The following is a 19775-nucleotide window of genomic DNA, read 5'->3' as shown; positions in this document are numbered from 1 at the left end:
GCCTCATTAGGGAAAGCGTGCCTTGGTTTAAGAACGGTTTCGGTTTAAGAACGGACTTCCGGAATGGATTAAGTTCATAAACAGAGGTACCACTGTAGTTTGAGTTCTCTTCTATGTTCCAGAAGGAAACCCCACTGTGTCCTGTAACCTCATTCAGGAATTCAGAAGTGAGAGGAAATGCCCTTGCTGACAAATCGCCAGGACCCCCTGATCTAGAAGTAGCTGCAGATAAACAGGATCTTAATGGACATGTAAGCTAAGTGTCCTAGGTAAGTGATGGGGATGTGCATTTGAATGCACACTGAACAATGCAGAAACTGCATTTTCCTTTCTCAGGTGTGCATTTCGAAGCATATCTGAAATGCCCTTCTGATTTCTGCCCATGTTGAAAATTCAATAAACGGTATGTACCAAAACAAACAAAAAACCCCCGCACAAAAATAAATTCATGGAAAAAAATATTAAAACAATAATGGAATACAAGAAAATGCAACACTTAGACTCAAATAAGCAAAGACCAGCAGAATATCCAGTGAAAAATTCAACTGGAATTCCCTTTCCCCTCCCTTTTAAAAAAGCCCTTTGCTATTTAATTGGTGCCTGAAAGCTCATGGGGGTGATATTTTCCTTGGAGCTTTGACACAGTACAGCAAGTGATGTACTTGCATACTGCATTCGTCTGCCTGCATGCATGTATCTCCTTATTTGGGTCAGGCAGCATGATATTACCATGTTCTGAACTGATAGTGGATCCTGATCCTGGACTAATATGAGGTGTGTATCCCAACCAAGTCACACTCAGAGTAGGCCCACTGAAACCAATTGACAAGTTAGTCATGACTAGTTTAAGTCAACGGCTCTACTCCCTTGGCCACAATCCCATAGCTTCCTAGCCTCCAGCCCTCCCTGTCAACTTCATTCCTGGCCACGGCACTCAGCCAATTGTCTCTAGGCTTTGCATGAGTTTTTTTTTTAAGCTTTCCCTCTCCTCATGTCCCTGTTCTTGATGTACAGCTCATTACATATAAAATCTATTGTGCTTTATTCGTTTTGATTCTAATTGGCTGCTTATCTTCCTATCTATGGCAAGACTGGGCATGCACAGTTGGCGGTAATTATCATTGCATTTTAACTACAGTACATCCATTAACAGCCCAAGCCATAATATGATCCGCTGTTGCAAATTCAATAAAATAAACAGTCCTGGAGGACTGGATTCTTATTTGGCCCCTAACGTTAGCACAATAAACATATACATGATTGGGAAAGACAACTCAAATTAATGTTGTAGTCCAAGCTTACTGAACTGAATTTAACCTGAGTTCCACCCCAGCAAAATGCAAAAATGGAACAATAAATTTTGCAGCTTGTTTGTTTTTAAATCCTGTTGAAACTGACTGGAGAGGATATTTCACTTGGCTTCTCATTAAGATCAAATTAATTCACTGTTTGAAAGTCATTTCAGGCCTAATCCAGAATCCCTTGGAGAGTAGAGAAAGGTTCACATTGATTTAGTGGGCTATGAACTAAGCTACCAAGAAACAACTTCTTACAGGAAAAACTAAAATGCATAGCTTATGGCCTGCCATAATCTGTACAACCAGTCCTTCATGTAGTTTGTTTTGCATTCACATTCACATTCAAAACTGTTTTAAATGGAAAAGCACCTTGCCCATTTTGCTGGGTCACTGGCTGCAGGGGGGATGACTTCCAGAAGAGCCCATACTTCTCTCTTGGCTATGAACAGTTGCAGCTTTGGTCTTCTGAATCCCTTATCCTCGGACTTTATTATGTAGCCGCTTACCTTATGGACCAGGAGATTGCATACATTTCTTCTATATTTGTGACAAACTGACTAAAAGATAAAACAGGGTGCTGGATACAAACCAACCAAACGCATGCGCCTAAACAAATGGGAGTTTTGTCACAAGTGGAAGCAAAAAGGTGAAGCACTGGAAGACCAACTGAAGATCAGCTACGCATTTTACCTACTCCTGGCTCCATCTCTCTAATCTATTTTTATAGGCAAGTGCAAGGGTTGTAGAGTACCACGTACTTTAAAAACAGTAAGCGATATGGTAAGAATGCCATAGAAAGCATTAAAAGCACAGGAGCAACAGCCAGGATAATCAGTACAATCCAGCAGAACTATAAAAGCAATATGAAAACGAGTTGTAAAAAATGCTGGGAAGGGCTGGGACAACTAAAAACACCAAATAAAGACATCAACACCAAAAAAAAAAAAAACAACCAAAATAGACATCAGAGTTTGAAAAAGAAATACACAGAATTAATGATGAAACTAATGATAAAAACCTGCAGTGGCAAGCAACATCTTAAAAGAGCAGTTCTCACTTCTCTCATACATCAGTCAGTGTAGAATGACTTTGCTACAACACATATGCAACAATCTAAAACCAAGAATCCCCACACATCTTGTTTCAGAAATATTGATTTACACATGTAGCTTTAAAATAGAAAGATCTATGGACTTAAACTCATATATGGAATGGATTAGAACTTCTTTTGAGTCCCAATTTTAAGAATATCTGTTGTCTTACTGTTTATATACCTGATTGTAACACGGTCAACCAGCCACCTTGCTTTCTTATGCCAAGTGATCTGTGTTTTGGTATCCCCTCTGATAAATATTTCATTGTTGATAACAGAGGGGTTCGCCAGATGTTACTGGATTACACCTCTCATCATTCCTTCTCATTGGCCGTTTTCAGTGTTAGAAACTCAGGTATATCAGCTAGGCACCAAATGGTTCCTTAAACCAGGGTTACAGTTGCCAAAATGGAATGCCTGGTTGCCATTTTGGAGCCAGATGGCTCGAAAGTTGTATTTTTCAATACAACTTTTTAGTTCCTGAGGTTCATTCTGATTGTGCAGACAAAATATAACAAAATATAACTACAGGATGTGTTGCTAGTGTGTGAAAACAGTCAAGATCCAGGCATGCACCTCCAGATGGTGGAGGCGTCAGGTGCCATCCTGGCAACTGGGCATCTTCACTTGGTCACAAGTGGCCGATAGGTGCAAAATGTGCCTGGCATATTTTGAACGCTGGGCCATTCTGGTTGGGACAGATGGGACTTGTAGTCTCCAACATCTAGACAGCACCGTGTTGGTGACCACAATGGGCACTCTGTGTAGAGCCAGTGAGATGGACAGAAATATAGGTACTCCTGAGAAATAATTAGATGTTGTCCAAAAAGAGTTTTTTAGACTCTGTATGCTATTTTCTCAAGGTATCAAAACTCTCTAAACTAAGACCATGGCATGCATATTGAACAACAGCTGTAGGTGAAACAGAAGTCTTAACATGACTTCTAGGAAATGATCAAATTAATCTCTAAGGGAAAGGAGTTCCACAGCTATGCAACAGAAGCAGCAGGAACAAAAAATAATGTTCTTTCCTGTTCATACTTGGCAGGTTACTCAAGAGGTCATTTTTGTCTGACTCTAAGGATATAATGGGACATAAAGGAAAAAGCAGAAACAACAAGAGGAGGAGGAGAAGCAGAAGTTTGGATCAAAGCATTAAACCCTATGGTGAAAACACAGCACAATATAAATACAATCCCATCAGATAAAACAGTGCAATTAAAAATTGATATGCAGAAAGTGATAATAAGCAAATCACTGAATAAAGTGGAGATAGGTGAGAAAGCACAGCCTCTGAGAAAATAAATATGGGACATAGTTTATCAAATCAGGAGGAAGGTTTCACACAGGCTTTTCCAGGGCTAAACTCAAGAGCTGATGCGCCAAGATTCAGGTGCAAGCAAAAGTGGCCTGCACCTTTGCTTTCTGCCACCTTGAGGTCTATGGCTTGAGAAGATCGGCGCATCCTGCTTTTCTCATCTGAAAGCAGTGGGTGGGGACAGTACTGTTTGCAAAGAGAGAGAAAACACCCAACAATATAATGAAAACCCATGAGGCATGTAACAGCTTACTTGCAGATGTTTCAAACCTTAAGTCTTGATTGTTTAAAATGTGTCTAGGTTTCCCTTCACAATTTAATTTCCTGGCAAATGTTTAAACTCACTTTCGACCTGCATGTCAAACATTGCAGGCATCCTGCTGCAAATGATTTTATGGAAATAGCACACTTTTATATGCCAATTCTGACCAAAATTAAACCAGGCAAAATGGAAATAATTCTGCTGGATAGGTGGGGATTACATGTGGTGCCTTTGTTTATGAACAGAGCTGCAGGATAAAAATAGGCATCAGAATATTGTGAACAACATGTCATTGGGCCTCTATGCACAGTGGAAAGAACATGAAGGGTGTGTCTAAAATAAGAAAACAGCCTCTTTTAGAGGTAAAACAAAAAACATCCCCCAACTTTAAACAAATGACAGCCTGCTTGAGATGGTATTTGCATACACACCCCAAAAAACTTCAAGATAGTTCAGCAATTCAATCTATTCATGTTTACAGTTTATTGCTCTGCTCAGTAGAAGGATAAAACAAATTGTTCTGTTGCTTTTCTATTCCCAGTTTGCACAGTTCATGCTTCATGAATATTAAAGGATGATTTCTTTGATCCATACTCTAAATCTGAAATGCAAATCACCAAGTGCTTGCTTGTAATTTATCATATGATAAGCTCTGAACTTTGCAATACATTTCTATTATCAATAATCAAGTCAAGAAGCAGCATAACACAGAACCACCCAAGTTCTATAACCTAAAAGCTAGGAAACCCACAAAAACAGCAGAATAAAAATGGTAAATGGTCATGGGTAAAAAGATTCCTGCTTCGCAGAGGGTTGCACTAGATGACCCTTGTGGTCCCTTCCAGCTCTATGATTCTATGAGTCTGTGAAAAAGCACATCAAAGCATGGGTGCCATCCCTAAGAAGGCCCTTCCTTTCACTCTAGCAGTTGCCTTTATAGCAAGTAGAAACAACGAGGGAATGCATGAAGTCATTCCCAGATTCTAAAACTGTCCAAAGCGTGAGCATTTTATGGGACAAACAGAAATACTGCGACATGTTCATGGAAAAAATCTTTCAAGCAGAAAGACAAGAGTTCAAAAAACCAGATTAAGGAAAATTTCTGTAACCACAATTTTTACTTATACTTGCTTTTGGGGCCTTACACGCATTCATTAAACACAGTCTTAAATATTGAACAGGCTTTTGAAAGAACTATTCTTATGAATCTCAAAACCTCTGGAGGAGAATTGAGGCACAGTTATGCAGTATTTAAAATACATACCACCAGCATGAAAATGCAGTTTAACTGTTTATAAGCTTATAAATCCATGCAATTCTTTCCTCAATTATACTTTTATTCATCCTTTACATAAAAGCACAGTTCTATCTAATGGTCTTATAAAATCCCCCATCACTGTAAAACTGTAGAGACATTGACTGAATAGGAGGAAGAAGGGGTGAGTGGGAATAAGAATTAGCAGGGTCTAGCTAACACGGAATTCATTATAACATAGGATTCCTTTATATATTCAGTCCCTGACATGGTACAGTCTTCCCATGCGATGGTACTACTTTGAATTATCTATACCTGCTTTGGTTTGAAATAAATTCTACATCAAACACATGAACCTCAGGAGAAGCTTTACCATCACAAAAAGGTTTAATGTGGAGGACACTTTTGATTGGGTTAGTGCAAGAGAAGACTGTACCACATTCAAACAAATCAATGACCTTACAGAGTTTAAAAAAAAAACCAAAACCAACAACCAAAGGCAAAGCCATCCATGAAAAGTGAGCAAATAGAATTCAATTCTAGCACTTTAACTATAGCCCCAAAGCACCAGAATCAATACAGGGCAATAGCAGAAAAGGGTAATCAAACCAAGGCACCTTTGCATTGACCATGGCAACTGGGCTTAAAGTTGAAAGCACCCTAACTACAGTGGTGCCCCGCAAGACGAATGCCTCGCTAAACGAAAAACCCGCAAGACGAAAGGGTTTTCCGATTTTTAGCGGCTTCGCAAGATGAATTTCCCTATGGGCTTGCTTCGCAAGACGAAAGCCCATAGGGAAATCTCCGGGGACAGCGGGGAAGCGCAGCGCGCCTTCTCCTCTGTTCCTGGACCTGTCCTGAAGGCTTGCGGTGGGAGGTCTGGAAACAGAGGAGAAGGCGCGCAGCGCTTCTCCTCTGTTCCCGGGGCTTGCGGTGGGAGGAGGGTTTTTCCTCCCCACCGCCAACATTCAGAACAGCATTCTGAATGTTGGCGGTGGGGAGGAAAGCCCTCCTCCCACCGCAAGCCTTCAGGACAGGTCCGGGAACAGAGGGGAAGGCGGCAGCGCTTCTCCTCTGTTCCCGGACCTGTCTTGAAGACTTGCGGTTGGAGGAAAAGCCCTTCTCCCCCGCCAGCCTTCAGAAGAGTTCCCCGCAGGGCTCTCCAAGCTGCGGATAGCAGCCTGCTGCCCCTATCCGCAGCTTGGAGAGCCCTGCGGGGAAGTCCTCCAGGGCTCCCCAAGCTGCGAATGTCTGCCCCGCGCAAGGGGCGCTCTGAAGCAGAGCGCCCCTCGCGCCGGGCAGCAGGCTGCTATCCGCAGCCTAGGCAGCCCTGCAGGAACTCTTCTGAAGGCTGGCGGCGGGAGAAGGGCTTTTCTTCCCACCGCCAGCCTTCAGAAGGCTGTTCTGAAGGCTGGCGGTGGGGAGAAAAGTCCTTCTCCCCCCGCCAGCCCTCAGAAGAAGTCCGGGGACAGACTGTCCCGGACCTGGTCTGAAGGCGGTCTCCCTAGGAACGCATTAATTGATTTTCAATGCATTCCTATGGGAAACCGTGCTTCGCAAGACGAAAAACTCGCAAGAAGAAAAAACTTGAGGAACGAATTAATTTCGTCTTGCGAGGCACCACTGTACAGTGGTACCTCGGGTTACAGACACTTCAGGTTACGTGATTTCGGGTTGCGCACTGCACCGAACCCGGAAGTACCGGAACAGATTACTTCTGGGTTTTGGCGCTTGTGCATGTGCAGAAGTGCTAAATCGTGCTTTGCACATGCGCAGAAAGGCCGAATCGCAAACTACGTGTGTGCAGACGCGGCACTGCGGTTTGCAAACGGTGCAGGTTGTGAACATGCCTCCTGCACAGATCACATTCGCACCCCGAGGTTCCACTGTATTAGCATTCACCAACATCTGGCTGATATATCTTTCTGTAGGCTGGACACCATAAAATCAGAAGTACAGTGGTACTTTCAGCTTACAGACACTTCAGGTTACAGACTCCGCTAACCCAGAATATAGTACCTTGGGTTAAGAACTTTGCTTCAGGATGAGAACAGAAATCGCGCAGCAGTGGCACGGCGACAGTGGGAGGCCCCATTAGCTAAAGTGGTGCTTCAGGTTAAGAACAGTTTCAGGTTAAAAACGGACCTCCTGTACTGTTTTTTTAGACAGTATATTTATGTGCTCAAGAATCCTTCAGCCGACACCTCATGAGTAGTATGTGGTTCCCCATGAACATCATTTGTGGCAGGCTTACAGTTTGGGGGTCAGTTTGTTTTTGCTTGCTTGTTTTATCATTCTTGTCCTTTCTTTTTCTATCAGATCACAAAAACAATTTCTAGAAGAAAACCTCTGCACTTTTCTTCTTGGACACAGAAATTTCTTGGACACAGAAATTTATCACAATTTTCTTTTCTTTTTTTTAAGAATAATGTTTTTCTGCTGGAAGCGGGAACTGTGACCCAAAAGTATTACTGTGAGTGGGTGGGATGACACTTGGAAAACCCGTAGATACATAAAGATAAATAGCATCTGTTTTGACATGTTCCTGCCTTGTTTGCAACACAGAGCAGTGGAGGAAAGTCATATGGATCTATCTCATGATCATGAAGTATGGGTAAAGGGTCATCAGCTGATTATTAAGGACAGGGGGGAAGACAACAAGCACAGTTAAGTCTGGAACATATAATGGATAGGATACAGACTTTGCTCCTGCCAGCAAGAATATCTCCTCTGGGGATGCTTCTGCCAGTGGAAGGGACACTTTTCCCAATCACCCCTGCCCTCTCTGCAGCCCTGGCTTCACCAGCCACACTGCTCCAGAGGATTAGGAGGCTATCCAGAACTGTATGGGGATGATGCTAGAGGCTGCAAGGGGGAAAGGAATCAGCAAAACTCTGCTGGATTGAAAACCTTCTGTAGATAGTAGGAGTCTTTTCATATGCCGGCAGTGAAGTCTATATCCAGCCCAAAGAAAGCAGCAATCTGAGTTATTCTATTAAAATCCCACAAGCAAATAATTACCAATAATTTTCTGGAGGTGGTGTGTGTCTCCCCCCCTCCCGGAGCTTTAAGGAATCCAAACTATCCCTTCAAGAGACAACAAACAATGCAACTTTTCCAATGCAACTACGTACACCACAGGCCAATCCGTCCAAAATACTATTACTTGTATATTCTCTCTTGATTGCTTTTCAGTATCACTAGCCTTAATTCTCATTGGGTGAGGTGCATTATGTAGTCATGTTTTAAAGTCTTCTCTGTAGTGGCACCATGTTTGTGAAATTCCCTCCCCTTGAAAGCCCAGCTGGTGCCAACATTATCATTTGCTTGCCCAGGCAATTCAAATATTTTAGTTGGTAAGGAGGCAACCCTATGGCAAGATGGGATGAACATCTAAGGATAACAGGGGATCTCCAGTTCAGCCAGCTGACTCCCAGCTAAGCCAGGGAGTCGAATATATGCCGGTGCAATTTGCTCAGCTAAGCTCAGCCTTATATGCTGGCGGAGTCAAGGCCAGTGTAAGTCCTAAAAGGGGGGCATTCTGGGGGTGTGGTTGGGCAGGACTACAGAGGAAGAACTTAGACTGCATCCTAAGGTTGTTCAGCTCAGTCACACCACCTGGAAACCTGGTAGGATACTACAGTATTTTTAATGCCAGGCTTAGGTACAGGAGCAGCAGCAGCAGCAGCAGCCCCACTGCTGAATGGGGTTTGGATCTGGGGCACTTTATGCTGGCTTAACTTATACTGTCTTGCTTTACTCCAGCCTCTTTTGCTCCCTTAGTGTTCTGTGGCAGCTGTTACAATTGTTTGATAAGGGTTTAGGGTTTTTATTTGCTGAGCATTATACGATTTTTGTTTTATTTTATGCATTATATAGATTAAGGGCAAGCGATAATTTTTTCAAAGAAATGACTAAATATTCTAATATAGTGTTACTGATGGTTAAGTAGCTTGAGGTCCTTCTTCCTTTGCATATTATTCCATTTCCAGTGTTAAGGTCAGCGACAGATTCCCATTTAAGCAAAACAACGATCCATTCAAATACCATGAGCAGCTTTCCTCACTTGTAAAAGTGATCAGGCGTCGAAAAGTTGGCAGTACCGGGTTTTGCTTTTCATTCCAGAAGCTCAGAAACGTTGTTGCCTTGGTTTCATTCAGTCTAATTCTCAGGCTGCCTTTTTTTTACCCATCAGACTCTTTAAGCCGCCAGATTGCAAACCGGCAAAACATAAAAAGTAGGAAGTAATCAGAGTCGCTGCTTTCCATTTTGTTTCATTCCATGAGCAGAATTTTTTACACACTCACAACACAGCTGCATCCAAAGTTGACAATTAAAAGAAAAAATGCAGAACACAACAGCTGGCGATGTGCCCTTCCACTTTTTCACTGTGTCACTATGGTATGGATTAATTTAAAGAAGTTAAAAGTTTAGTAGTGGTGTTCACATGCTACATTCTGTGTTTAGTCAGCCCTGTAGCTAAAGGACAGTCCACTCCACCACCACTGTCCCTTGGTCATCCTGATGCCATCCAGTTGCTTTGGACAAGAACTCCTTTCGGCATGGGCTAGCCGGGATCGATCCGAGTTGTAGCCCAAAACATCTGGACTACTTTGATTATTTAATTTCCATATTTAAAAACATTTCTAAGTGGCTGACAAGTGACTGAAGCTACAACAGAGTTAACTTAAAACAAAATATTACAAAAATACACAGTTACATTTACAAATGTTACGCTAATACAAAGTTACTAAAATATAGCCATCAGTATTGATTCATTTCCCTTCCTGACACACCCTGCATCTCAGCCTCTGGGTTCTTAAGTCTCTAACTCTGGACTTGCTTTTTACAGCCAGACCCAAGTTGGATGGCGCTTCCTCGGGCTGCCAACAGGTGTGTCTCATTCAGCTGCTCTCTCCACATCCAGTTTCAGGTACAGCAGGTTTGTGGAGTTTCCCAGGCGGTCCAGAGGAAGGGGAAAGGCTCCCGCTCCACACACAGCTCTTTCTTCACCATCTATCTTCCTCTTCTAGCTCCTATACCCAGTAGGTATAGGGTTGCAACCTTAAGCACTTAATGATCCACGGATTTCTTATATTCCCTAAGGCAGAGGTTTTCCATCTGTGTGCCCTGGCACCCTTGGGTGATTGGGCCAGTCGTGACTGGTCAGAATTAGGGCTCTCCTTCTCTCTCTCTCTTCACATCAACTATCTGACCTGCATATCTGCAAATCTTTCTCTCTTTATCTGTCTGTCTCTTTTCTCTGGCCTGACCTGAGTCCTGCTCTTCCTCCTGCTGCTCGCACTTACACACATGCCAAAAACTGCACCTGAAAAGTGGTGGTTGTGGGCCAGAATGGGGGGCAAAGCAAAGTGGGGCCGGTACAGAACAAGGGAATCCCTGCTTAAATGTGTCCTGTAATGGAACCCCAGTGTAAATGGCTCCCACACGGTCAAGGGCACCAGCATGGACTCAAAAAGGTTGAAAACCACTGCCCTAAGGTAAGAACTGCATGTTAAACTATCAAACACGTTTCCCAAAGGCATGTATTTTGCTTAACAAAAAAAATGAAGGAGAGGAGGGAATCTCAAGGGGGAAATCAGTTAGAAGGATCTGCAGGGGAGATCAGTAAGCTTCCAATTACATTACTGCTGCCATGAGTACTGGAAGAAAGACCTGCTCCCTGCTGCAAAGCCCATTTCCACATCTCCTAGGGGCGAGGCTCAGACTCACTTTGAACAGCTAAAAGAGGCTCCTGAGAGGCCACTGGGACATTGCTGGAATAACTCTTAAGGTAAAGGTAAAAGGACCCCTGACCATTAGGTCCAATCGTGGCTGACTCTGGGGTTGCGGCGCTCATCTCGCTTTATTGGCCAAGGGAGCCAGCGTACAGCTTCCGGGTCATGTGGCCAGCATGACTAAGCCGCTTCTGGCGAACCAGAGCAGCGCACGGAAACGCCGTTTACCTTCCCACCAGAGCGGTACCTATTTATCTACTTGACTTTGACGTGCTTTCGAACTGCTAGGTTGGCAGGAGAGAATAACTCTTAGGTTGGGGCAATTGGCTAAAATGTTTTAAATGGTTCTAATTTTAGTTCCTCTATTTTGTTTTTGTCCAGTTGGTGTTGGTTAAATGTTTAGTTAGACTGGTTGTTGTTGTTGTTTTCTATTGATCTATTGGTTTGTTGATTGTATAGGCTATTTTGTTTTTTAATGTTTGATGTTTTGTTGTGTTTTTATATAAGCTGTAAGCTGCCCAGAGTGGCTGGGGAAACCCAGCCAGATGGGCGGGATATAAATTAAAACAACAACAACAACAACAATTATATTATTATTATTATTATTATACATTGCCAATTTCCTCACATCAAGCTCTTTCTGGTCTCAAAGCCTGGTTAGGGGCAAACAATTTTAAAAAACCAGCCCTGTGTGGAAGCCAATTCCTAGGGAGATTTAACATTACAAAGGGTAAGAATGTGTTTGCTTTGTAATACGTAATTCTGCCCTCAGGTGCAACTGGTTTTCCTTGCATCATAGACTATAACTACACACTGCAAACTTTTTTATTTAAAATTTAGTAATTGTCACACTGGGTATCCTGTTAGACTGGTTAACTGTTAGTTACTCTATATAAACTTCTTCTGAGTCATCACCCATCCATAGGGCTCAAAGCAGATAATAAGAACAAAGATTTAAATATTGTACCACACTCGTTGAGATACATTTGACGTAAAATCCAGAGTTCCTGTAGTTTGTAATTTGTTAAAAAAGAAAAAGAAAAAATGTTTGAATAATAGCAATTGCGTTTTGAGGGTTGGGGTAAACTCAGAAAGTGCTTCTCTTTCCTGACTTTGACGTAAAGGTTTTCAACATATTAAAGGCACCACACACAAACTGACAACTTGGCTATGTCACGCTCAGTAAAACCCCCAAAATTTTGGTTTCCAATTGCAATGTTTCTGACATCAACATAAAGACAATTATGAGAAAGATTGTCAACAGAAAGTCATTTGGTACATATTACTGCATAAGGCAGCTGAAAAACTTAAAAACTGTTCCCCATGTCAGCTATGTGTTAGTCAAATGCGTTATTTCTCTATGACCATTTATCTATGACTTACATTGTATGTTATTGCCCTGTAATGCGACTAGCCTTAGAAGATGTTCTGAACCAGAGATGGAAAAACTCTCCCCACCCCTTAAGATCTAATGGCAGTACGATTGTTTTCAAGGGAACAACTAGTTTAGGAAGGGTCTTTATGGCATGTGCATCTCCCCTGAGAGTAATTTCACCTCCCAAATTACACCCACAAAGGGGGAATGTAGCAGGGAGGGAGTAAGCTTTGATCAGAAACTGACAGTAAATAAATTTCTCATGTGAATAGCTTGGCTGAAATTGTTTCGGCCTTCACTGTTTGATTATTAACAATTCTGAGCAGGCAGATTTCTAAACATTTGTTTTTTAGAGTTGTCAGAGCAGCAGCCTGAAAACTCTTTTCCCCTTCAAAGCTGCCGACATGGCCACTGAGGCGTTGGGTGGGAGGCAGGACTTGGCTGCCGCTGTTAAGCCAGAAGCCATGGAAGAGGAAGGCCCCAAGTCCTCACTGGACAGCACTGAGAGGCAGATAGGGATGGAGGAGAAATCTGTTTAAAATGGATTCATATATAAAGGTCGGCATGTCCAACATGATCAGGCTTTGACTACATCAGACTGCCTCTTTCACTGAGCACCTTGCTTATGTCTGAGGTGGGGTGTGGGGGTGTGAAAATCTATGCAAAATTGTATGCAAAAAATACAAACTTTATACATACCTAAGAGCCAAGTCCCATACTTTCTGAGGCATAATTTTATTAGTATACATGTGTGTTAGTATTTTTATACAGGTTTTATACACTGTTGTATGCACCTGTTTATATGCTAGTTATTTTAGGAAACCCTAAAGGGAATGCATGTATAATATGAAACATGCATGATGTTGGCATCCATCTGTCTCGAGAGACAATGGAGTGTGCCTCTGGGGGTGAAAATTAGTATAATTCTCTTCATCCTGAGCCACTCATCCCTCATCCCAGAGGATCTCACCATAGGATTGTCCCCTTAGTGGAGAGTAGGAAAAATTATATCATTGCTCTAGTCTAAAGCTCTAGTCTATCTATTGCTCCATTCGTGGACATCAGTTAAATATTATTATTTGTCTCACAGGTACACCTACATTACAAATGTAAACTATTGTCCATATGGGATTCCTAAGAGAAAAGCTAGTTTCTGGAGACTGCTGAAAATGTTTTTTATCCTTAGCCCATTGGGGGAGTTATAATAGTTAAAACAGAACTGAAACTGTTTTAAAATATATAGTGTATACACAGCCAGTCTTTTACAGCTAGATTAATGTATACAACTGCAGAAACCTGAATCAATCTTAAGAGTCACGACTTTGGTAGTCTATTCAGCTAGTACTGCATGCTTAAATGTTTTTAACTAATACTGAAGCATTTGCCAATGGACTAGAGTAGACATGAGCTGAAACAAGTATTTCAAATAATTCATATCACCTAGCCTTGATCCAGAGATATGTGTACTGTCTGCACACTACTTTCTGCATGCTGCCTTATAGATCTAGTCTCTGAAACTTTTGGCATTTAAAAAACAACCCCTGAACTCTTCAGATTCAGTGAAAATGAAGTTGTCTTGAACCATAGGTTGGATTCTGACTAACAGTGAAATCCTATACATGTCCATTCAGAAGTAAGTCTAGTTGGATGGCAATGACTCCCAAGCGAGGTTAGGATCACAGTCAAATAATTAATTCAACTTGGAAAAATTGTCAAACTGTGTACACTCTCAGGAACAGAGTTCTAAAAATCAAATTGTTAATGAAATCAAAGGACAAATCCCCAGTCCACCAACAACATCATTCTGCATTTGCCAAGTATTCCTATATGCTATTCCTGTTGTGAAGATTTACAACATCGTGCACCTCCATCTGTCATATTGTTATACACAGAATGAAAAACACTGTCCCAAAACTGCCCTCAGAAATATGTGTGCTGTGTTGCCAGTAAGCTCAACTCCCTTCTAATGGATGCAGTATTTAGTACTGTTTGGCCACAGACCTCCAGAACCAGCATTTGCTGCATGGAGATATGAAGTGAAGCATAAACTTTCTTTCCCCATTTGTCTGAGAAAAGGAGGATATGTAGAACAGTTCAGGTCCCAGCTTGCAGAAAACAAAAGGAGGAATTTGTCGCTCAGGTTCAGTTTTTGTTTGGTAAATGCCTACAAATAATTAGCAGACACTTCATGCCCGGGTGGCTAGATGCTCTTTAACCAAGCTCCTCTGTCCACTTTTCCTCTTCTTAAATAATCTACCTGAAAACAAGTATTTGCTTTCAAGAGTCACTTGCATTGCAAACAAAACACTTTCTTCTTCAGTAAGAAAGGTTCATTGTCTGGTCAAATACACCAGAATGAACCCACTATAAGCAATGTGTTTTCCAACCACTGAGATGAATTCAAGAAAAAAAACCAACAGCATTCATGCCTTTTAAAACAAGACCTCAGGCCTAAGTCTCCTCTGCTGTATGCCAGTGTTAGACCTATTACAGTCCTAATCATACCTGACAGTAATCTTTAAAACCTTATACAATTCACCTCTGAAAGAAAACCTGATAATAATAAACAATAATAATATCATTCTGCTATTTTTGTACTGCTTTCATTGTTCCTATTACATTTAGTAGCTCACCTTGAGATACGCAGAAGGTGATTAACAAATAATGATAAAAGGAAGATAATGCTGCAAAAGGCACCTGTATTTTCTTGAACTGTTAAAACACTTTCAAAGGCATTGCAGGACTGCCCAACTTCAGATACAGGGTTCAAATGAAGAGTGTATTAAAATATATATTCAAGTCTTTAAACTCAGCAGTCCCACACACAATTGTGTGCAATTATCTAGCTACAGATGGGGAAAAAGAAGAGGGGAAAACTGATGTTACGGCTGCCGTTTCTGAAGGGTTTCTGGTACTCTGTGACCACTGACATTTAGGAGACTGGAACTGCGTGCGTCAGTGACTAGAAAGCACAACAGAAAGTTGGAGAGCACATTAGGCAGTCAGTCAACTGGAACAAAAAGAGAACTACAGTTTAGTAACAGCGGAATAAAAGCATGTAAAAACAGGCCAAACATAAAAGTCAGCAGGATCAGCGTATGACTCTAAAAGGCACTTTTCCATCAGAGAGATTCTCTCTCCCCCCCACACTTCCATGAGCACATCCTAGCACGGCCGTTGCTTATAAAAATGCATGTCTTTGTTAAAAGCCTGATTCCCTTTGATCAGAATGAGCCGGCTTTCCCCAACACGGTGCCCTCCAGGTGTTTTTTGGACCACAAAATGTGGCAGCCAGAATAGACAGTTTACTTGCTGGAGATGAAAAGATGGGAATTGACTGCCACCAGCCTTTAAAGCTCCACACTGGTAGAGAGTTTGCTACTGCGCCCAGTTCTATATAAAGCCCTACACAGCCAGGGAAGGGGAGCAAATGTTTGAATGGAGTACCTCTCCATTACCTGCTGACCCGTGCTGATCTGTGGGAGAGGATCTGCTTGTAGTTCCATTGACAGCTGCAGTTTACTGTCTGGCAGAGGAGGTCCCTTTTCTACTATGGCTGGACCTCCCCACCGGATGTGGAACTCCCTCCCAGTGGAGATGTACCTGTCCCCGACATTATCTAAGTTAAAACACATTACTATTTTTTTCCTTCAAGGCTTTGGAGATGGCCAGTTTAAGAATTGGACTTCCCCACCCCGCTCCCAGTCTGCAGCTTATGGTATCTATTGGTTCTATGCCTTTTGCGTGATATTGCTGTGGTGTCAATAAATTGTTAATATCAATAAACTGTTTGCATGCCTCTGCCCTGGGAACCTTTGGACTGAACTGCAAAGGTTATGGATAATATATAAATACAGTGGTACCTCAGGTTACAGACACTTCAGGTTACAGACTCCACTGACCCAGAAATAGTACCTCGGGTTAGGAACTTTGCTTCAGGATGAGAACAGAAATCGTGCTCCGGCGGCGTGGCGGCAGAGGGAGGCCCCATTAGCTAAAGTGGTACCTCAGGTTAAGAACAGTTTCAGGTTAAGAACGTACCTCCAGAACTAATTAAGTTCTTAACCCGAGGTACCACTGTAATACAACTCGCATCAGCTGCAGCCACCATGACAAATGATCAGGGATCATGGGAATTGTTGTCCAAGACATGTGAAACAGACTGGGGAGAAAGCCAAACCATGCAGAATGACCCACCTAGAGAGGTTACAAAGATAGGTGTACAGTATTCTACTCTATTCTTTTATTCATTTAATTTCTATATTGCCCTTCATCCAAGGATCACAGGGCGGTTTACAATATAAAAACACCAAAAAATGCACAACATATAACAATAGTTTCTATATAGAGTTGCAGCACTGTCTGCAGAACGAAGCATTTCAATAGCTTTCCAATGAGTTTTGGAGGTGCTGAAAGGTCACCTTGAAAGAAATGGCACAATCATCAGGAAACAAAAGATGCAGGGCCAGTTGTGGATCCAGGCTGCAGGTGTCCAAAACTTCTAGCTGCTGTGGATCTACACTATAGTGGTACCTTCGTTGTCAAACTTAATCAATTCTGGGAGTCCGTTCGACTCCCGGAACCATTTGAAAAACCAAGGTGCGGCTTCTGATGGGCTGCAAGAGCTTCCTTGCACTCAATCGGAAGCCGAGGAAGTTGCGTTGGACATTTGGCTTCTGAAAAGCCTTTGCAAACTGGAATACTCATTTCTGGGTTTGCGGCATTTAGGAGCCGATTTGTTCAGGAGCCAAGCTGTTTGAGAACCAAGGTACCACTGTACTATCTTCAAGTGGTTTACTAGTCACACTTTCTTCCCAGGAAACCTTGGAAGCAGTGATGTGTGATTTCTGGAAAACTTTTGAATAGGATTTTTTTACCCACCGTACATAAATGTATAGGAAATCTTCTGGTGTTCTGGAGAATAATCTAATTTAGCAAGTGGAAGCTGCCAGACTTTTCTTAAACCATACATTGTTCCTAACAAAACATTAAAAACTGAAAATTTTCTATGGAAAAGCCCCAAATCACTGTTAGGAAACTGCAGTTCGAAAGGATCTTTAACATTCTTCACCAACCTACAATATCCAGAACTATTTTTTGGGGGGGAAACCTTACCTAAATTCCTGTAGATATATCTCCTCAACATGCCAAAATTCTGTTCCAAAGACAGAATAGATGGTGGCTCTGGACACAGTATAAATGTTGGCTTTGTTGCCTAACTTATTCCACCAAGTTGTTGCTTGGTAAAAGAACTTTGCATTCACCAAAGTGCTACAGAAAGCAAACAAGTGGTGACTCCACCAAAATCTGTAGAGGGCTTCTATTCAGTCTTCCAGCCAATCCATTCCATCTCCTGTTCCAGGTTTTACACACAGACACCCCAACAGTTGGCCAACAGTTGTCTTTGGGCTTCTTCCCACCTGAGTTGTTTTAAGTTTGCAAGCCTTAGGGATTCCTGCAAACCAGCTGGCATTGTCCTCTTGTGCATGGATGATGCTATTTAAGGAGAAGTTAAAGAACTGAGATGACTATCAGTAGATAAAAAAGATACCCCAATGAGATCTGAAACCAATACAAATAACCAACACTGTCTTGTGGGTTTCCCATAGGAATCTGGCTTGTCGCTGTGTGAAAAGTGATGGACTCGACATGCCTTTTGTTTGATTTGGCAGGGCTGTTTGCTCACTAAAAGGTAAAGGGACCCCTGCCCATTAGGTCCAGCAGTGGCCGATTCTGGGGTTGCGGCGCTCATCTTGCTTTACTGGCCAAGGGAGCCGGCGTACAGCTTCCAGGTCATGTGGCCAGCATGACGAAGCCGCTTCTGGCGAACCAGAGCAGCGCACGGAAACGCCGTTTACCTTCCCGCCAGAGCGGTACCTATTTATCTACTTGCACTTTGACGTGCTTTCGAACTGCTAGGTTGGCAGGAGCTGGGACCGAACAATGGGAGCTCACCCCGCTGCGGGGATTCGAACCGCCGACCTTCTGATTGGCAAGTCCTAGGCTCTGTGGTTTAACCCACACTGAAACCTAAGTAAAGTATTAGGTACTGAGCATGCAGGTATCTTCTAGCTAATATCTTCCAGCTAAGAAATGTTCCAAAGACTATGCCATGCATGCAGGCAAAAACAAGGGAGTCCCCCGCCCCCATGTAACAGGCTACTAATACAAACGTAGACTTGTCACTTAACTGCATAAATATGCTTAAATGTATTTCTCTGTTGGTTTTAAGGTTACTTCCCCACCCCCACCCCTTTGGAACACCTCAAACCCTTAAGAAGAGCCGCATGCTGGGCTCTGAAGAGCAGCACTCTGAGAGCTGCCGACATGCAGTATACTCAAGGATCTCCACACTTCAGTTGCAGAGGAAAGTGCCTTCCAAGAAAAATACAAGTTTGCCCAAAGGTAATCACCTTTCAGATCAAGTCAGATTCCTAATTCATGAACAGCTTGTCTGCTTTCATCACTTCAAAAGAAAGTCATTCTTTATTCTAAGCATATTTGGGGGTAGGGGGAGGTGGTAGACACTGGAAATTAAAATGAAACTGTCCGGTTGGGAAACATACATTTACTGAATACAGGGAAAGCTACATATTAGTGCCTTGCAGTCCATATTAAGTTTCTACTGTGATTTATGTCTTGTTTGCAAGAGCAATACTGCGGTATTATAACTGGCATGCAAATCATTTGTGTTCTCATGTGCCACCCAGAAAGTGAGTCACATGTTTCTCTTTCCTCTGGTGAATAATAACCAGTTTGGGGTGGAAGGAAGAATAAAAAGAAGAACTGCTCTCTAGGAGAAAAACACTTCCAAAATATAGAGTGGAGGCATACTAAGTATAGCAGTTCTGGATATGTTTAATTTAAAGGATGTTCTTTGTTCCAGAATACATCGAGCTTCCTTGAATAAAGGGAGTTTATTTTGAAAAAAGGCATTTACCGTATTTCAAAACTAGGGCACAGTCCAACATGCATATATGTGTATCACTTGATTACTGTGCATCTGATGGCTGGCAGCTAAATGTGCGAACCAGAGAGAATTGTGTTTGAGGTGATGTGAGGAGACAGGGAAGTTTCCTCTGTGGTGGCCTCTTCACACATAAGAGTCACCGCTTGATGTGGCAGAGCACATACATGTATCCTGAGCCTAAATATGTGCACCAGCTTGTCTTCCTGCAAATACATGGAACATCTCTAAAGAATGTGCATCCCATTAAGAGCTGTGAAGTTGCACTGAAGGCAATGTCCATCTGTTTGCCCTAAGTTCTGCTAAGAGGTACAAAATATGGTATTAGGTTGCTGGCACTGAAACAATCTATTGAGGTAAAAACTAAGGTGGCGCATCCATTAGCAACAAGAGGTGGAGAGAAGATGTTGTGCAGATCCACAAGAAAAAACAGCAGAGATTAAAAAATGGATTTTCCTTCCTTTCCAAA

At 42.3% G+C, this 19775-nt stretch overlaps 1 protein-coding gene across 5 annotated transcripts in view; it reads right to left on the bottom strand.

Annotated features, from left to right (window-relative positions):
• BCL2 (BCL2 apoptosis regulator) overlaps positions 1 to 19775 on the bottom strand; it is a gene marked incomplete at its 3' end in the record, with an annotated part of 185493 nt that overhangs the window by 161217 nt on the left and 4501 nt on the right. Inside the window, exon 3 of one of the 5 annotated variants that reach the window (XM_081873088.1) lies at positions 4465 to 4572. The exons of the other annotated variants lie outside the window; for them this stretch is intronic. Coding sequence (XP_081729214.1) covers positions 4567 to 4572 — 6 coding nt within the window. Of the gene's footprint in view, positions 1 to 4464; positions 4573 to 19775 lie in introns of those variants that run through there. 5 annotated transcript variants of the gene reach the window in all.

This window comes from Podarcis erhardii (assembly GCF_964252035.2).
Source record: "Podarcis erhardii genome assembly, chromosome: 8".
In the NCBI taxonomy this organism is placed as follows: Eukaryota; Metazoa; Chordata; class Lepidosauria; order Squamata; family Lacertidae; genus Podarcis; species Podarcis erhardii.
Note: the sequence above shows the minus strand (reverse complement) of the source record. Positions and strands in the feature narration are given on the sequence as shown.